The following is an 18,970-nucleotide window of genomic DNA, read 5'->3' as shown; positions in this document are numbered from 1 at the left end:
TGTGCTGTAGGGATTTTGACCTTCCTCTGCCTGGGGAGCTTCAATTGGGGCAAGAAGTTCTTACTTCATCCTCATCCCCTTTTGTCCTGGATGTATTGCCATGCATTCGCTGGGCATGAGGCTAAAGGTTTGCCTGTACATCTTATTTCTTTAAAATATGTGACTGGTAAAAGAAAATATATGATACATCCAGAACAAAGGGATTTAGTAATTCTTGGACAGCTTCATTCAGAAGTGAAAAATGCTGAGGAGGTGCGACAGATGTGATGTCACCTAGCATGTCTACAGTACCTACAGTCCAGTCCAGTCACCTACTGTACCAAGTGCTGTAGTTCCTCTGGCTCCTGAACTGAACGTTATTTAGTCATGTGGGAAATCCCACTGAAGGCTGTGGGGTTATTTCTGAAATGGAATCAGACACATAACTGCGAATCTTGCTGAATTGGGGACCCAGTCCTGAATAGCGTATAAATTATTATTAACAAGGTTTGTTCTCTGTTCCTATGAAAGGAGTAAGGCTTTAACGTCTCTGTCACGATGGTGATAATGACAGCGGTGGTAGGGTACCAGCAGCTTGCATTGATGAAATATTGCTCAGCTGAATCTCGATTAACAAACAGTATGTCTGGATTCTTGGAACTGAAAATTGGTACAGAAAGCCAGGAGTTGCTCATAACTTGGTTTGCAAAATGAGGAGTGTTAAGATGTAGCTTGTGTATTAATATGACAAATCTAATTTTAAAGAAGTACATATAGTCCTGCAGGTTCTTTAGTCCCAAAGTCTAGATAACAGTGCAAGTTTGGAAATACATAATTCATGTAGGCTTACAGATCTGGAAGTCTGCACAGATGCAGTTGCAGTTAGTTATCATCATTGCACTTCCAAAAATTAGCAAGAATTTTCAAGAATTTTGTTGGAAGAAGAGGTGGTTTGGTGTTGTGTCGGTGTCCGTCCACACCCCACACCCCCCCCGCCCCTTTTTCTCCCTCTCCTTTCCCTCCCTGCCCATTTTATTTTGGCCTGTGGAAATTTAACTTGAAATAATTGTCAGATAATACCGTCAGAACAATCAATTTGGTTCTTACAGACTTAATTGTGAAAAAACCCTTACACTTTTCAAAATAGGTACTACACACTGCAGACATGCTTGGTACCTCCTTCTACAGATGCCCATGAACTTTAAAAGAAGCATTTAGGTCTTGAAGTTATTTAAAGATTCTTAATTTTTTTACTTCTCTTTTAGACTTTATTTAGCTATGCAAGATATCACCATATTCAGTATTTTTTATAATAAACATGTCTAGTCAAAGAAAGCATTAATGAAGCAATTCCCCAAATAAAACAGCCCATCATATCTGAGTTGCAGCAGAGAGAAAGTGTGGTCTTTGTAGTTTAATCAAGATCACAAGACTTGTTTTGAGCGTCTGTCATCTTTAATTTTACGGCACTTCATTTCAGAGTGGGACTGCCAGGGTCACATGCAATTAAAACACAGGCAAGATTTGTCTTGTGAAATCTTAACATAAAAAGTAATGTGTTACTCTATTTTAACTTTTCTACTGAACTCTGTGAACTCACTAATTACTTTTCCCCCTCTTGTCACCTTTTTGATATGACATGTATTTTATAAAGGAGATAGAAGTTTGGATTTTTTTTTCTATCATGCATATGATTGAGGATAACAAAATTAAACCGGAGAAAAAAGGAAAAGTATTTTTCAGAAATACATTTTTAGAAATATCTGAGCATTGCTGCTTAAATTACAAAGGGACTGGAGGATCAAATTCTAGGAAATAACTATTAATCTGCTTAACTAGGGCAGGTAGAAGCGTAATAGCGGACCAGAGATTTTAGTGAGGCCAATCACACAGGCTGGAGTTTATTCTCTTGAGTGGGGTGACAGGGGAAGGGTAAAAGGACTTTAATGTGGTGGGCCATGAGAAGCACTAAAAGCTGGTATCTATGTAGCTTCTTTATAGCTTTAGCCCAGTTGTTGCATCGTAGTGATCAGTAAATTGCATGGACCCTTATTAACCTTATTGATAAGGAGCTTAGGGAAGTCCCATTCAGTCTAGAATATATTCTTCTTTTTGTTCTCCTGTCTGTCTCGGTTTGCAAGCCCCGTCTCTTTGTACAGAAATCCTTTATGTTGCACCTCAAAATTCTGTGCAAGTACTCTGTTCATTTAACTTGGAGCAAGGGAACTGTAGAGGAGAAAGGGCTGGAGTACACATGGGGCCACAGGCCTATTTAAATATAGCTGGGACACCTGGAGAATGTTTGAAAAATTTCTTTTAAAGAATCTTTTATATTGTTCTTCTTTCAGTGCAGCTGGGGTCTGTGGGGATCAGGGGATTATTTTTGATACCTGTCTAAAAGAGTTATGTCTACACTGATTTCCATCCCTTGCTACTAATTAACCTTATTGTATACAGGAAACAGTCTATTTAATACCTGCATTCTTTCTGTAATGCCAAGTAAAATGAAATCTAGTGTGAAATCTAGTTAGCATTTGCCTTTTTGAAGTCATTTTTGAGTTTCCAGTCCGGGTGACTGTGACCTCAAAACTGAAAGCTATAAAAACGGTCCCAATTTCAGCTCAATGGGAGTTTCTTGAAGATTCCCCGTTCACCTGGATTTGCACGTGTAGTAGATCGCCCATCGTGGCACTTAGCAGTGCTTTCCCAGGAACCATCCTTTTCTGGGTCACTCATAGCCCTGCAAAGCACATATGTTCCTGCCGTTCCTCTTAAGCAAAGGAGACTCTTCCTTTCTGCTGGAAATATCACACTTTGGCTGTTGCAGTGTACCGAGACATATAAAAATGTAAATAGCAATGGTAAAAACAGATACATTAAAAAGAACAAGGAATGATGTTTTAAAAAAGTCACCCACAAATGCGGAGAATCATGAGGGCTGGCCAGATGACTGAGATGAACTTAAACTGTAAAATGGAGGGCAAAAATGTGGATGCTGTACCAGATTTTAAAAGACCTTTGAAGCCTGCTGAACAACACTGATTTTGATCGTGTCTGCTCCAACACACGGATACAGGCATCGTTACCATACTGTGTGAACTCTGAAAATAATATTCACTAAAACAAATTTTCTCATGTATTTGACGAGGGAGTGTTCCCCTGGATGCTGTAAGGCTGAACCAAGCCCTGCAGCCCTCCTTCCTCTGCAGGGCTCTGACTGCATCCCTGATGAAGTGGGAACCAAAGGCAGGGTTTGATTTTTACGGGAGTTTGGTTCAGTTTCTGAAAGAGCACTCAGGTCGGTTGGCTGGGTCGCTCTCCTGGGGCCAGGTCAGCTGCATGAGCTTGAGAGTCCTTCACAACAAAATCCTGAAGGAGGGCCTGTCATTTAGTACTATATTTGCTTCATTTAGTGCAAAATAGTGATATCAAGAACAAAGCTAGTCAAAACAAAGGATAACAAGAAAAAAAAATAATACCTTTTTAATACTGGCTGTGCAGCGATATTGACAACATAGCTACTAAACAAAGGTTGGAAGTGCTCTCTGATTTATTTGTTGGTAGTGAAGCTTGGAGGAAACGCCAAAGGAATAGGATGTTGATATCATTAGTTATAATCTATTTGGTAAGAATAAGAGTATTGTTTTCATTCCTGCTGGGGCTTGTCAGATAGCTGGACTATTGGAAATTGTGCTTGATGACAGAAATATTGTCTTATGGGCTTTAGGTACTGAGTGTATGTAGCTGTCCATCCCTACGGCTAAGTGGACACATCGAGGATCCAAGATTCGGTTTAAGGAGCATGGAAGGTGCCCCCGGATCTTTCTTATAAATAATCCTCAAGGAAAGGGAGAGAATTTTTTTTTCATTTGCTGTTTTCCTTCCATTTCCTGTATTTTATACTTATTTTGGTCAATAAAGCAACATTCATTTGTGTTTTACACAATTCTCAAGAAAACCCATTTCATGCAGTGCAGCATTTCCAAAAACAACAGAAATAATCTGGCTTAACTCTAAAAGATTTTATTATTATTATTTTTTTCTTCTGCCTTTCCTACTAAGCTTTTCTGCAAAACAGCTAGAAATTTTCATTTTCAAAACATTAGTATAGCAAATTGCCATCTTTCTGTGCACGGCATTCTCTATGTACTCATCATCTGAATGATTCCGGATCACTCTCTGGCAGCGTGAATCACAGCATGCCCTCATGCCTGCCTCTTTTTCAATTATATCTAAGAGGAAGACTGCTGGAGACCCATTTTTTCATCTTGCACAGGACCCCAAAAGTGCCAGATCTCATTTCAATATAATATTCTGACAGTATGATAAAATGGATGTTAACAGGACACTGACTAATATGATCCGTAGAGAAATGATAGAACAATACAATATCAGGCAGATTGTATTACTAATGTGCATTTTATGGACACAAAATTCCCTCTATAAACAGGGCCCGAAGATTTAATCCTTACGTCCTATGATCCTAGTTAGTGTTCTAAGATATTCTGCAGCAGTACTGAAATTTTTACATTCTTAAATGAAATTCATGTGTTTTATTTCATCATAGGGCCAGCTATATCACTCCCAATTTACTAATGAAACTTGGCATTCAAATGACTCATCAGCACGTACTGCAAAGCATAAAAATAGATTCATGTGGCATACGTTTCTTTACCCATAAAAACGCACCTTCATATAATCTCAGTGCTGTCTTATTCAACAAAAAGTATGTCATTTCCTTCCCCTAGCAGGTTGAGTTAAAAATGAGCTAAATGTGTGAGAAAGCCATTACCGCACTAATGAAAAGCTCAATACTGTTTGAATTTTTCATCATGGGATATTTGTTCTGTAGCACACAGCACTAATATTTACTGTCACCGGTACAGTATGCACTGTAATTAAGGTACAGTCATCAGCATGGTGGATGTTAAGCAGAGATGTTCCTGTGAGAGCTTGGACCTCTCGCAGATGTTTTGTGTGAAACAGCCCTTCAAGCATTTGTAGGCTTGGTTTATGGAGTGATGGGGAGAGAAAAAGGGTTGAAAGGATTTTAGTGTCCGAAATAACCTCTACTTCTGCCTCTCTCTGTGCCTCTGTAACCAGAATGATGATAAAAGCCATCTCAGGTCCTTACTGACCTGACTGGGTAAGGGAAATCGGTACCACTGTGGCTGCTTTTACTCTAGAAGGTGGACTGAGGTGGCAAAATGATGCCTTAGCTAAAATCATTATCCTCATTTAGAACACGGGTGGTCATCTCACTTGCTTCATCGGTGGCGGCAGAATGGTGCCAAGGGTGCTCTTGTTTGTTCAATGCACAGCTTGGCCAGAGGCCAAAGTAGCAACACAGGGCTGGCTGCTGGCTACCTCCCACTCTTCCTCCTCTTCCCTTGTTTAATAACCTCAGAAGGGTCTTGTGAAATTAATAAATTAAATAAATTAATAAACTTAGAAACAGATGCAATTCCAGCTATCCTAACATATGCACTGTTGTTGTCCATACAAGAGATGTGCTAGGGCTGGAGTATGAGCTCCACGGGCAGGACTAGCTTTTTCATCAAACTCCAGTCTAACGTTTTCAGGAGACTTCTTTCCATAAAAGTGCAGGCTTTTGGAGGGCACCAGAAAATCTGGGATTTGCCAAATACCCCTAGTGATCCAGCTTTTTCCTGCCAACATGTCTACCCATTTTGGCTGTGTCCTCGCATGCTCCCTTTCCTCCCACCACTTATGACACAGGTCGCATCTGGGCTCTTTGTGACACAACCTGGCCATGGGTTCCTGGAGGTAATTGCCAGATACATCTGTTATTTTGTACGTGTACCTGTGTTTTGACAACTAGGCATTATGAGTTTAAGTAAATCAGAGATGTGCTCAGAGCCATCTAAACCTCAGGAACTCTGGCACATTTATAGTCAGGTGAACCTGGGACAAATCCCACAAATTCCTCATCATTAGGTGAGCACAGAACATCCCAAGACCTGACTGTGAGGTGTCCGTCACCCGTGCTACTGCAGTCAGCAAGTCCAAAAGTAGCAATGCCTAACAGCTGAAGATTCCTCCCCCCCCCCCCCCCCCCCCATTATCTTGGCAAGTGGCCTGAGACAGATGCACTCTTGCTTCTTAATTAGATCGCTTTTTTTCTTTCTACCCAGTAAGTTCTCCTGGTTGCTTCCATGGGAGAGTGGCCATAGGAAAGGCAAGAAGCACAACTTGTGACCCTGGTGGTCTTGCAAAGCAGACTTGAATTAAGGCAGAAAAAGGCATCCCAACCTGATATGTGAGTGAGAGATTCCTTCTGTACTGGGACATGTTTGGGGTCAAATGTTCAAAATCTTTTATGAATGAATCCCCAGCTGTACAGATAAGAAAAGGATTAAAAAAGGGTTTGGCCTTCACAAGTAAAATCTAAGGTCTGGCTGTGTGGAAATGATTTGGGATATTAAGCATTTAAAGCTGAGAGAAAATAGGAATTCCTGCATCCTGGAAAGGTTTTTTAGGTTGTTTCTTGCAATGCCAGCCATCGCAGGGCGCAGGAGCAGAGTGCACAGCCCTGTCTTGGCTTGGCCCACAGACCCTTAGGCCACGGAGCTCCAGGCTCACCTCTCGTCACTACCTGTTTCAAAGCAATGGGGTTTTTTTCCTAGCAAGTGTCTGCTGATGATCTTAGGGAAAAATGGCATTGCTTCTGAGGTGGAGCCTTTGTCTTTCTTTGCATTTAACAAGATCACAGGTTTCTAGCAGCACTCACTTTCTGTAGCAAAGACCCTATTTGTACAGATAGGCTATCCAAAACCCAACATGCACAGCTTGTTCCATAACAACATGGGTCATATATATCTGCAGAAAATAGAAGAAGAAATTTACCTTAGGCTCTTTCTGCCTTAATACACCCTGTGTCTCTGACTGCCCCCACCCATTTGCCTAGCTTCCTTAAAGCCATTTGGGATGTTATTTGAGAAACTAATTTACTGAGGACCTACACTCCAGGAACAGCATTTCCAAAGAGGTTCAGAGTATCTGAAATACAGGCTGTGTGTGAAGAAAAATGGTATCATGACAAAAGACAGTGAAAAATAAGCGTAAACAGCCTCTGGAGGCCTACCCTTCCCTGGAACTGTCACTTGATATGGGCCAAACCTGAGGGTCTGGACACAGGCTCAGGTGGAGGGTATCTAGAGGAGCAGAGTCACATCTCTCTCCTTTATCCATTGCTGACGCTTCTTCTTGGCAGAGCAAGGCTGACTTAAATTAGGAAGAAAAAAAAAAAAAAATTAGTCTGTTGTGGCAGTAGCTGCTTGCTTTCTTCCAGACAGTGGAAAAAGGAGCCTCTCTCCTCCTGCTCATTCTTTCTTACACCCCATCCAGCAGTCACAGAGAATGAGTAACTTGGAAATCCCACATCTTTTCCATCAATGCTTGTGTTGAGTCTGCCTAAGCCACTTAAAAGGCCCGACTTTTTAATCTATTAGCTGGAGCTAATGTGCTCCATGACAAACTCTTGAGCACCAGCAAGTCATTGTCCCTGGGCTAGGGATGTCCTGACTGTGGAAGAGCACCCATCAGTGAAGAATGTGAACCCAGGAAATGCACTGGGTCTCAATTCATCTTCTTGTGTTTCAGAGAGGATATTGAATTGCCCAGTAAGGAAAATATTTTGATTTTAAAACTAATTCCTCCCCCTCCCCCTTTGAAAAATGTATAAAAGCCAGTTATTAACAAAACATCTATTATGCCCATGGGACAGAGGTCCTTCCGTATTGTTCAGATGGCATGTTTATTGTTGACATCTCTCTTTTCTCTGAGTATGCACAGAACCCTGAAATCCTTTTACATTTTTAATAAGATTATTTCTTTTTTCAATCTAGTGCAAGAAAACCGCATCTGCAATGTGCATAATACTCTCAAAAACTGCAGCATCAGAGGGAAAGCATTGCCAGTGTTTTTGGCTATCTACACTTCAAAGGGACATGACGTGAAAAAGAATAGTACTAGAGTTCTCAAGAAGGTGCTTGTATTTTCCATCTGAGGACATTTTTGTTTAAGGTAGCCTTATTGTTCAGCTCTTATGTTTGAGGTGAAGGACATCATAAGCACAAAAGGAAATTCACTTTGCTTTCCAACCAACAACACTCAGGATACCTGAAATAACCAGCATTATTGTGTTGTTTTCTCTGTCCTCGAATGTCGTATGGAGAATGGTGATCATCAGCTCCACGTTCCTGCAGCACTGCATGGCCTGGGTCCATGCAAAACCTGTGAAATTGTGTTTGGGTCACAGCTAGATGTGTATCTCAAAGTAAGATACAAATGTCTGTACAGTATCACCTCTGTGCTTCATCATTGGTCTATGAAGCTGCCATCTCATCTGCAGCTGGCGTGAGGGAGCTGATTCTGTGTGTGGGATCCTAGCCCGTCTTGTAGTAGAGTCCAGGTCCAAGTCCCTGAGCTGACATAGACTTAATTTTGATTTTTGCAACATCAAAAGGCAAAAAGAATTCTTCACGCTGGTGTCCTGTGAGTAATCCAATATCACAAAGACTGCAAGGGGCTCAGAGAAACTAAGGTGAAAGTGGTTCAGGCAGGTACCAGATACCTTCAATCTCATTCCTTCAGGACTGACTTTGTTCCCAGGCTGAATGCACACTGACGCAACAGAAAATCTGTCAAAATGTAGAACTTTCTATCACCAAGTGGCAAAGGGGGTTTGATTTGGATTGGGTTTTGGTGTCAGAAGACAGGCTTTTACCACCCGAACAGCCAGGAAATTGCCACTAACTGTTGGCCCTACAGAGCTTTGGCCAGTGCATGTATATTGGGTGTGCTGGAGGTGGATGCAGACCATAAGGCATGAGTGTTGCTGCTGCTGTTATTATACACACAAATGTACTACTATCAATCCTATGGGAAGTCTGAAGCTTCCCTCAGTTGCTCCTGCTCCCAGTGCTTTGGGTTGCAGCACAGGAGCAGATCTGCTGCTGGGCAGCCTCTTCCCACCCTGCCTTCTCTCCTGCTGACTGCTAGGGGTGTGTGGCTGAAGCTGCTGCTGCAAACTTGGGAGAGCTGCAAGGTGAGATGACCACAATGGGAGAAACCAGTGGCACTGATATGTTCTCTGTAGGGACCAGAAATCACATTTAATTCCCCAAATTCCCTTGTGAATCTGGTCCATGGGGAACACTAAGGACAATTCAGTTCTTCAGTGCAGAGGAGCAGTCAGATACAAACAAGCAACTTTATTCTTTTAAGAGCTGAAAAGAGATTATTAATGAAAACATTAAGGATCCTTTCACCTTGAATACTTAGGGTTTTGTTCAAAAGGGCAGAACAGATGCGCGCAGCACCCAGTGAAAGAGAGAGCAAGTTACAAGAGGTGTGGCAGACCTTCTGTACGAGGGAAGGTTAAACTGATTAAGAGAAAAATGAGAGGTGATATGTTAGTGGTATATAGGAGAGTGAATTGCCAGAAGAGGTCAGTCAGATGATCCTATTTAGCCTTTCCCATAAATCAAGAGCAAGTTGAGTGCTATACAATAATACTAAAAGCTAATGAATTTAAAAGCAATACAAGTAAAATATTTTCTTACATGGCGCATAATTAACCTGGGAAATTCATCAGATACTATTAAGACAAAGAGCCTAGCTGGATTGAAAATGGATAATAAGTGACAGAAACTACATAAAGATAGAAATGTATACAGGGTGTTCAGCCATTTATTTAAAGCCATTTGCTGCCTGGGGCTGCAAAGAAGCATCCCCTGTGGGAAAGCCAGAGGTAATGACTGGACTTCTTGCACCTTTTTGACTGCAGTGGGTAGGCTGAGGGCTGAGCACTGGGCTGGTTGAACCGTTTTCTGTATGGTCACTCACTTTCCAGAGCAGCAGGCACACCTCCACCTACCCAAAATCACAACCAAAAAACATTCCAAAAGCTTCTGAGCTGCTGTTTTGAAACCACCTGAGCTTTGAGACGTGAAAAATGTCTCGTGAAAAACGTGGAAATCACCACTGGGGAGACAGTCGCTCCTTTTGTCTCCGAGCTATGCAGCCAAGAAACTTATGGATAGGAGCTGAGCATAGGAATTGTATTTTGACACAGGCAGAGGAGAATCGTGAAATTTATGAGTTCGCCTTTTATTAACTGAAATGTGCTCTACAATGGCTCTAAAATGGTGGTGTTTTGTGGGTAATTAATTGGCATGCATTCTGAACTTGCAGTGTTTTATGGTCCCTCTTAAACTTATTAAACAAAACTGTCAGCTTCTACTGAAAGTGTAAGATATCGCCCCAGGTTTTACAGTGTGTGCAAAGCGTTTTGGAGGTGCATGGACAGGCTGCTTTGCCATGTAACAGTGGATTCTCTGCATGGCTGAAGTGTTTCTGAGGGTTCAAGAGTAAACTTCGGCAAGCCAGGAAACTTCACCACGGTTTAGGGTTTGGAAGGCAATTTTCTACCTGTTCCTGTTTCTTCTGAGGCTATCCTGCCCCTGGGCTGCAGGGATGAGCTGGGCTGAGTGATGCAACAACCCAAATGTTGCATTATACCAGTGGATTCAGAGTAAGCAAGGATGTAGAATATAAAATTTCTATTTAAAAAAAAAAAAAAAAAGGAATGGGGCTGAATTAAATGAACACTAAAATGCCATGGCTGGCTCTGTGCCTCAGTTTCCCACATGACTGATGTGCAGTGATATTGCATCCCTAATTCTCATGCCTTGAGTTCTAGGCACAGGTCTTTTTAACCTCAATATAGGTTTTGTGTGAAAAAAATGAAGTGAGGGCTCATGTTTTGTATCCGCTGCGCAGCCAGATCCTTTGTAACAAGGATCTGTGAGGAAAAATGTGCATTAATTCTCATAGTATTTCAGGTATGTTTGGCAGAATGCAACTGTGGAGTACAAGAGTAGCATGCAGTATGTAAGTAATAGTAGAGTCTACTCGTTTGCTGTGATAACACATGGTGGATTGGCACAAGAATGAGATTGCTGCTTTAGTAGTATCCTGCAAGCATTCCCTTGGTGAAGCCTACTGACCAACGGCTGTAGCACTTGATCTTGAGTTTGGGTATGGCCCGACCTCAACAGGCCACTTGCTGGAGATTTTTCTTATGTATTGCCTTTGATCCTCAGAGAAGCATTCCTTTTCTTTTAATCCAATGTGAGTGCTAAGGAAGGTTCTTATGTTCTGCAAAATGAGCATTGCCCCTGGCCCCATTTATGCATCCTACATCAGAACTTGTGGTTGAGACCTGCATCTGTGATTATGCTCAGCTTCCTTATGCTCCGTGTTTCCTTTCTGAAGCAGTAATGCTGTGCAGGGGAACCTGCCGTGCCATGATATGTGCGTTCCCCAAGGCTTTTCTTACAGCTTTTTCTGAGCATTAGCCATGTAAAATCTGTATACTGCCTGATTACGGTGGTGATTGTGGGTCCAACTTACTTTTCAGCTTTCTTTCAAGATCTACCCATGGTATATATAATATGTAGTAATCGGTTAGCTGAACTTCTGGAGTGCCTTGGGCTGAATGGCAGTCTTTGGCTCTGTTGCAACATGGGGTGCTTACAAAAACAGGCTGAATGTTACCTGCACTGTCGCTGTCCTAGCAGAGTATTAAAGAACTATTAAAATGTGCATTGCTCGTAATATACATACATATATATATGTAAATAAAAAGAGGGATGAAAAGTTATTCAGGGCAGTGTACATGTCCTCTTTTAACTGTAGCTCAGTGAGTCAGTCTGTCTTTCTCATTGTTCGCTCAAAAGTTCTATTTTGCAGTTGGATTTCTTGAGTTAAAAACTGACAATTTTTCATGCAAAAGTTTGAGATTCAATAAATTGATTTTTTAATTTTTATTTTAATGAGAAATCCTTCTAGCTGGAAATGCCTTTTTCAGTTCCTTTACAGGTCTCTTTCTGATGTCTCCTTTTACTATAGTGACCCCAGTTACTAGCACAGCTGTCTTTTCACAAGAGTTTGAGTAGAAGATACCCTGTATAGTAAGAAGATGCAGATAAACACACAGATTCTTGAATGTGTTCGTCTCTGCTGCATTCTCAGCCTTCGTTTTGCCAAACATTTACCATTCGTAGTGATAGATCCTTGCCTGTACCTGTGATCTTTCTCAAGCTGAAGTTAGAGCCTAAAAAGATGGTCTCCTGTAAGTCTGACTTGTTAAAAATTTGGAAAGGTCATAGTTAATATTCTTTTAAGTAATAACTGGAGGACCGGCATGGTGGTGATATAGGCTCAGTGAATTGCTCATGCCGGATGGAGGCCAAACTTAGACACTTTTGGGTTTTAGAAATGTATGTGTCCAGCAACAAAAGAAAGTCTGTCAGAGCCCTGGGCTGTGACCTTGGTTAATGAAGAGTTTCCTCCTACCTGAGTAGGAGGAAAAAAGAAACCCTGCTGCAGTTAAGGCTTGCAAATATTTTCTTTCTTTCCCCCCCCCCCCCCCTTACTCTTAGCATCTTTTGTCTGGCTGCTTTCTGCCCTGAGGGGCTGATGGCAGGAGCTGCAGGGCTGGCTCTTTGACTAATGGTGGAGTCAGTAAATTTTCCCAGTGAATTAATGTAGATATTAAAGGAGACAGGGAGAAAACTGGTCCCTTGGGGAAGGGAGCAGCTTGGTAGCAAGGCATGGCTATTCCTTTCTGTTGCTGGGACAAAAAAGGATAGACATCTGCTATATGCCCCAGATGTATATGCGCCTCTGATGAGAGGCACTTGTGTCCTCCCAGAGTTGGCTACCCACATATCAGGCTTCTATCTTTAACAAAGCATTTAGTAGAGAAGTCAGCACATTTGTACAGCATTCATGTAAGGAACCCTTCAAAACCAAAGAAAGGCTTATGTGTCCAAAAGTTTGTCTGATTTCCCACCCTCCCCCAGCCCCCCCCGCCAAACCAGTTGATCTTAGAAAGATATGCGTTCATTTCATAAGCCTTGTCTTGCTTATAAAAACAAGAAGAGAGGAGCCTCCATGCTCAAAAGAAAGCTTTAAGGAAGATTAATTAATTAATTAAGAATCTTTTCTTCTGAGTGCAACAGGATCCAAGTAACAAGTGAACTTTTCATTTCCAGTAATAGCAGAAATTACTTCAATAGCATGATTGTGAGCACCCGTGGGGCCATAATGTGAATGGTCTTTATTAAGGAATAGAGTGAACTTCTGACTATCTTTCTTCCAGTCATTTCCACAGGCTATAAACAGCGCCTGGTTTGTTGCTATTAAAAGAGTCTAAAGACGACGATGCTGAAAAGCATTACTGTTTAAGTACTCATGGCTTGACATTAACATGAAAAATATTTTCTTGAAAGTAAAGTGAATTTGGGTTCTCCAGAACATTATAGTTTTGTTCAGAAATGATCATGTGGAATGTCTGTGATACGGGGGAGATGTTTTTGGGGGTTTGTGTTTTTATTTTTAATTACTGGTCACTACCCCTCTGTTTTGCTTGATTTTTCAGACCTGTGTGAAGTCAGAAAACATCTTGGGGGCAATTTTTATGTTTTCTTGGTGGTGCTTTCTGCCTGTGTTAGTACCTGATGAAAGAGCCTGCTCTTAACTAACGATCAGACCTCATACATCTGTTCCCGTAAATGACCGCTCTGAGAAGCAACCTTTCCCCCATAGTGTGGTATTTTGCAAAACAATGCAAAGTAAGAACTGAAGTAATCCGTGATCTGCTGAGGTGATACTGAAGACATATCTCTCATGCACAGCAGACCTATGCATTAATCCTATGTTTTGGGGTCTTTAATTGCTTTAAATATTTGCTTCTAGATCTGTGTTTCACACATCTTATTTACATGGTTTATTTTTCATTTTATGAACAAATCGATAACCAGACAGACTCTTTACCACACTGGATTAGTTTTATTTATTCTCTTTGAACTTGATTAAAAAGCTGTCAAACATAAGTCTACATTTTATCAGCAGAATACTTTTACAAAACAGGGTAGGAGATGTGTATAGCTGGAAACATACATTTCAAAATGAAACAATATTTGATATATTCTAGACAGTTACCCTTTTGTTTATCCATGACAACTGAAACTAACCATCAAATGCATAAATTGATTCAAGTCTAGCCAAGTAATCCTAAGGGCATATGAAAAGGCTTTTTTTTAAAGTTCTTTCTAGATGAATTTAATGTAGTTCACCAATAAAGCATCCTCAGGAGCACAATACAAATGCTACAGAACATGAGATAGCTGGGGAAAGCAGGCAGATGTACAGTGTGATGAAGAATCAAAATGGATGTTACATTAAAATGAGTAGTCATGCAATGTCTTCATTTCATGTACTGCATTTAAGTAAAAATGCCAAAGTTCCAATTTAGTTTTTAATTTTGTTAGGCACTGTTATGCAAATAGTGAATTCTATGTTTTAATTTTTTTTTAATTTTGTTTGTTTTTTTATTTGTTTAAAGGTGTTAAACATAATCTTTTTTGAACTCTTGGGGTAGGCAAATTGTTTATCCATTATGTCTTTAACTTTCAATATACATCAAAAAGAAAGGTACATTTTACTCAGATTAGCCACAAATGATCTGGTATCGCTGTTTTAATTCATTGCTTTTAATATACATATTTTAATTCACTTTCCACAAATCTCAGTTATTATTTGTCTTTCTGTGCCATTGCATATGTTGGTAAACAGCATTTTCTATGGTCTTTAGCCATATGCTGTATGCTCAGCTTGCAAAAAAAGTGACACTTGGAGTGCTAGCATAATGAAACTCTCAAAGGGTTAATGCAGAATACATATAGGCAAATGTTGACAATATTTTTTATTCCAATGTTTGAAAATTAAACACAAAATCATCATTAAGTTTTCACAAAATGAGGCATCTGTCACTTCAAAGAAAAAGAAATATTTCAGAAATATGTTTACAGAAATGTAAAAATATTAGACATCAAGACAGATGTGAACATTTTCAATAACAGGCCCTGTCTGTCAGTCTTCCTCAGAGCCGAAGATCTTGCTGTACTCACTCAACATAAGTTCAACTATCTGATTTTGGTACAGCATGTGGACTGCCATGTTCCCTGTCTCCTTTTCGGGTCTAAGGAGTGTTGGTCCAAACACAATTCCTAAGCTTTGTGTTGACATAAGATTCACGGATTCCTTGGCTGCTATCCTGTTGACAAAAGGAAAGAATTGGTTAAAAAGAGGGATGTCAAAGGAGTCACTGTTGTATTTGAAGTACATAGAGGCACTTCTTTACTGATTCTCCTAATAGGGATGTTGGTTTGGTTAAGTTATCAAAAAGAAAGAAAAGGGGGAGGGAAGAGAGAACTTCTGCCAACACGGCAACCAAGGAAAGGAGAGTCAGCCTCAGAGAGCAAGACGTGTGTAGGGTGGAGGTCTAGAGCCCCATTTGCAGTCCTATTATCTCAGCATAATTTGCTGCTTTCTGGTGAGTGAGCATTAGTTAGTGTTTGTGCTATAAGGTAATAATTTGTGAGCGCATACATTTAGACACCGAAAAGAGGAATTGTCATTATACTAAGGGAACCGAGCATTTTCAGTGTCAACAGTTTTGGTGGCTCCAGGCAAAGCTTCCCTACTTCTTTTAACGTGGTCTCCACCACTGAAAGAGTTGGAAAAACAAAAAAAGCCCCTTAACATAGAGCTCATATGAAACACATTCCTTCTGCTAATTTAAATCCAATAAAGTTAGTATGGTCTGAAACGGATTGTGAAATTTATATAACTAAAGACTTTTGCATGCCTTATCCTGACACAAAGTTTCTTGGAAGACACTGAGACCACATACCTTAATGAGATGACTTAGAAAATAATGGTAAGGATTATAACCTTTGATATCTTTATTACCCACAAAATTACGAGAGGAGGGCTATTATTATTAGAAGTTGATCTTATGTCTTTATTAAGACTTAATGTTCTTGTGGAAATGACATTAAGGATGGAGAAGTCTAGTCTTAGAACAATACAGGTTTAATGGATGGAGTTTAGGTAGGCAGTTTTGCATAAATCTCTGCAGCAGTGAGTATGAACTAAGTAGAAATCCATTTCCCTCAACCCTCCAGAACATATAATATATCCCAGGTCAGAAAGACAAGTAAATGAAGATACATATTTTATAAATAAATTGCACAGCTCTACCAAGGAATGTGAACTAAATGTAACTTTAATATGTAAATGTTTGAATTTATGGATACTTCCTTAACCTGTTAGTTTTAACTTAAATATTCCGAGTGGACTGTTGAAGTTTTGCCTTCCCCCACCCCCCCTCCTCATTGTCACTCATTTACCTTTTTAAAATCCAGACAGCAATTTAAAAATCATCATAGCTGTCTCTGTTTTCCCATAGCTGTTGCTGAATTTACAGCAAGCTACATGTAAGTGAAGGAAACTTCATGAGATGTAATGGCTTCAGTGACTAAAAAAAAAAAAGTTTCTTTCATGTTAGTGGGTGGGTCACACAGCAAAGAGCATCGTCTTGTGGACTTCTGCCAGTCTTGTCATTTACCACATTCCTTGAACATCAACATTCGTGGTTTTTTCCCATATATAAATAGGAAGCATTACTTAGTTCTGCCTCATGCTTGTAATTGTGGTGTCCATTGCACAAAACACTCTCCATATGGCACTAATAAGATCGGCTTAACTATTAGTTTCTTAAAATATAACATCTTTATTATAAATTAAAAAAAATAATCCTCCCTCTGTGGTAATATTAACGTATCGTCTCTTCTCTTAGGAGTTCAGAAAGACTCAAAAGTTAGTAGTTTTGTTGCCAAATGACTGTGTGTGCTTCTGATGGATGTTGTGCTTCTTTACCACAATTAAAAATGCTTGTTAAAGGGGTGACAAGTTGGTTTTGCTTAATGCCACTTATGCAGAAGCACATATATCAAGCTTGGGGCCTCCCTGTGAGAAAGACTTGATTTCTGTTGAGCTTGTTATGTGTTATAAGTTGGAAACCTTACAAAATATTTGCAGGTGACATCAGCATGGGTAGATGTGCTAGTTCACCAGGTGGAAAACAAAAATATTCAGCAGTTGTATCTTGAACTATAGAGATCATCGATTTAGCATCATCCACGGCTTTGCAATGAGGTGCTGTTGATAATGGATAGCACTGATGAAGCTGGAGGAGGAACACCTTGTAGGGAGGAGGCAGTGGACCATAGATGAGCAGAGTCAGGGTGAAGAATGGTGGTGGCAAAGCTCAGTTTACTGAAGGCAGAGGAAGGGACTGGCTTTATCTGTAAAATTCGGAGCAAGACATTGAGATTCTATGTTTCTGATGTGGACACAGAAAAGGGAGGATGGGTGAACAACTTCTCCATCCTAGTTTGCCATCTTTCTAGAGCAGAATAATTCTCCTTGTTTTGCCTGGAGATGCCATCCTGCAGGCAAAGTCCTGTTTGAGTCCAGACATTGCCAACACATGGCCTGCAGTTGCTCACCTCTCAGGACATTAAGGTATGGCACAAAGCAAGGGAGGACATGCATGGTGTGCATTGGAAATGGAAAGGAACCACCTATCTGTTGTGGTTCATCCATATGAGGAACATCCACATATATTTGGAGCCCCTAAGCCTAAGGCAAGAATAATAATTTTTGTATTGAGGAAATATTTTGAAAATTCTTGAAATTTTCTGTCTATTTGTACACTGGTACTTGTTTTAATGACCATAACAACAAAAGATTATAAACCAAGCCAACTTGGAAACATGGAAAGTCTCAGTAGCTAAATAATCTGTGGTAAAATATAGTTACTGGAGGGAAAGAAGGAAGGAATTGAATCCAGCCTGAATAAAATAATTATAAGTTTAGGCCTTTATGCCTTTTAAAATTACAAATATTTACCAATGAAATAACTAATTTTTTTTCATCTGTCCACAAAACAAAAAGTCAAAGCAAACCAAAACCAAATATGCACACTTAAAGCTATTACTGTAGCTGCTAAATGAAGTTGAGTTGTTAAAAGAGAAAATCCCTAAGAAATGGGAAAGAATTCTTTTTTTGGCAAGAAAAAGAGCAGGAAGAGTGATACACCATTTACAACACAAAAAGTGAAAGGAAATGCCACAGCTATTTTTTGTCAAGCCCAAATGAGAGGAGCAATGATCCATCAATTTAAGATTATTTTAGAAACAATCTATAATCCGGTGCCACAGATGTTGGAACCATATCAAGAAATTGTTGGGCATTATGGTGTGCAAGATCCTGCCCTCCCAAATAAGTGAGCTTCAAGTGTGGCTTCCGTCCTTTAAGATCACACATCAGGAGATATGTAGAAAATACAGTTTTTGTTATTAATAGTAATGAAATTAATGATGTATTAAAAAAGCAGAAGTGTCTGATAGGAGGGCTCTAGTGTCAATGGCAGATATATAAGCAAAAATACTTGCGATTTATATTTTGGCTGTTGCCAAGGCAACTATGAGCTGGAAAACATGTGCCTGAGAGCAGGGGAACTCTACAGCCAAGAGGGTCATTGTATGGTGAGTTTGGCTCTCTGGTTCCATTAAACCTACACTTTTCAAACTCTCTAAATAAAATCATTATTAATTTTGACATTTGGAAAGCACACTGGATTATTACTTCAAACACACTAGGTGTTGGGAAATGGTCCCAAATCAATTTTTACTCTTTAGGAGTTGAGGAGGAGAAAGTGTTTCAACAGTGATGCTGATTCCTCAACATTTTAATGTTCCTATGACACAGGAAAAAAAATGAGAGAGAAGTCAGTGTGCTTAGGGAGGAGAACCCCTTTGGAAAGGGCACTGTTTTACTGTAAGCAGGGGAGTGTTGGAGGGAAGAGCTGTGCTCCGCCAGCTGCACCGAGAGCTGCTCACTCTTGCTTTCTTAGCCTTTTCCAGTCTTTGAGGATTTAAGTTTGATCAGTGTTAGGTGCATTTCTACCCTTAGTTTTAGCCATAGTACTCTTTTAGGTTTTTAAGTTATAACCAAGGGTAACTTTTCAGCAAGACAGTCCTGCTGCTCT

At 40.1% G+C, this 18,970-nt stretch overlaps 1 protein-coding gene and 1 long non-coding RNA gene across 5 annotated transcripts in view; one reads left to right on the top strand and one right to left on the bottom strand.

The window, feature by feature from the left end:
- LOC114013556 (uncharacterized) overlaps nucleotides 1–18,970 on the top strand; it is a 135,227-nt gene that overhangs the window by 76,796 nt on the left and 39,461 nt on the right. The window lies entirely within an intron of this gene.
- The window catches only part of ARHGAP15 (Rho GTPase activating protein 15), a 332,924-nt gene continuing 327,794 nt past the window's right edge, over nucleotides 13,841–18,970 (bottom strand). For 3 of the 4 annotated variants that reach the window (XM_055812995.1, XM_005242359.4, XM_055812994.1), the window contains one exon: nucleotides 13,841–15,127. In XM_055812995.1, coding sequence (XP_055668970.1) covers nucleotides 14,944–15,127 — 184 coding nt within the window. In that variant the 3' untranslated portion in view covers nucleotides 13,841–14,943. The remainder of the gene's footprint in view (nucleotides 15,128–18,970) is intronic. The other variant, XM_055812996.1, reaches the window with a different exon arrangement.

Source organism: Falco peregrinus, chromosome 8 (genome assembly GCF_023634155.1).
Source record: "Falco peregrinus isolate bFalPer1 chromosome 8, bFalPer1.pri, whole genome shotgun sequence".
Lineage (NCBI taxonomy): Eukaryota > Metazoa > Chordata > Aves > Falconiformes > Falconidae > Falco > Falco peregrinus.
Note: the sequence above shows the minus strand (reverse complement) of the source record. Positions and strands in the feature narration are given on the sequence as shown.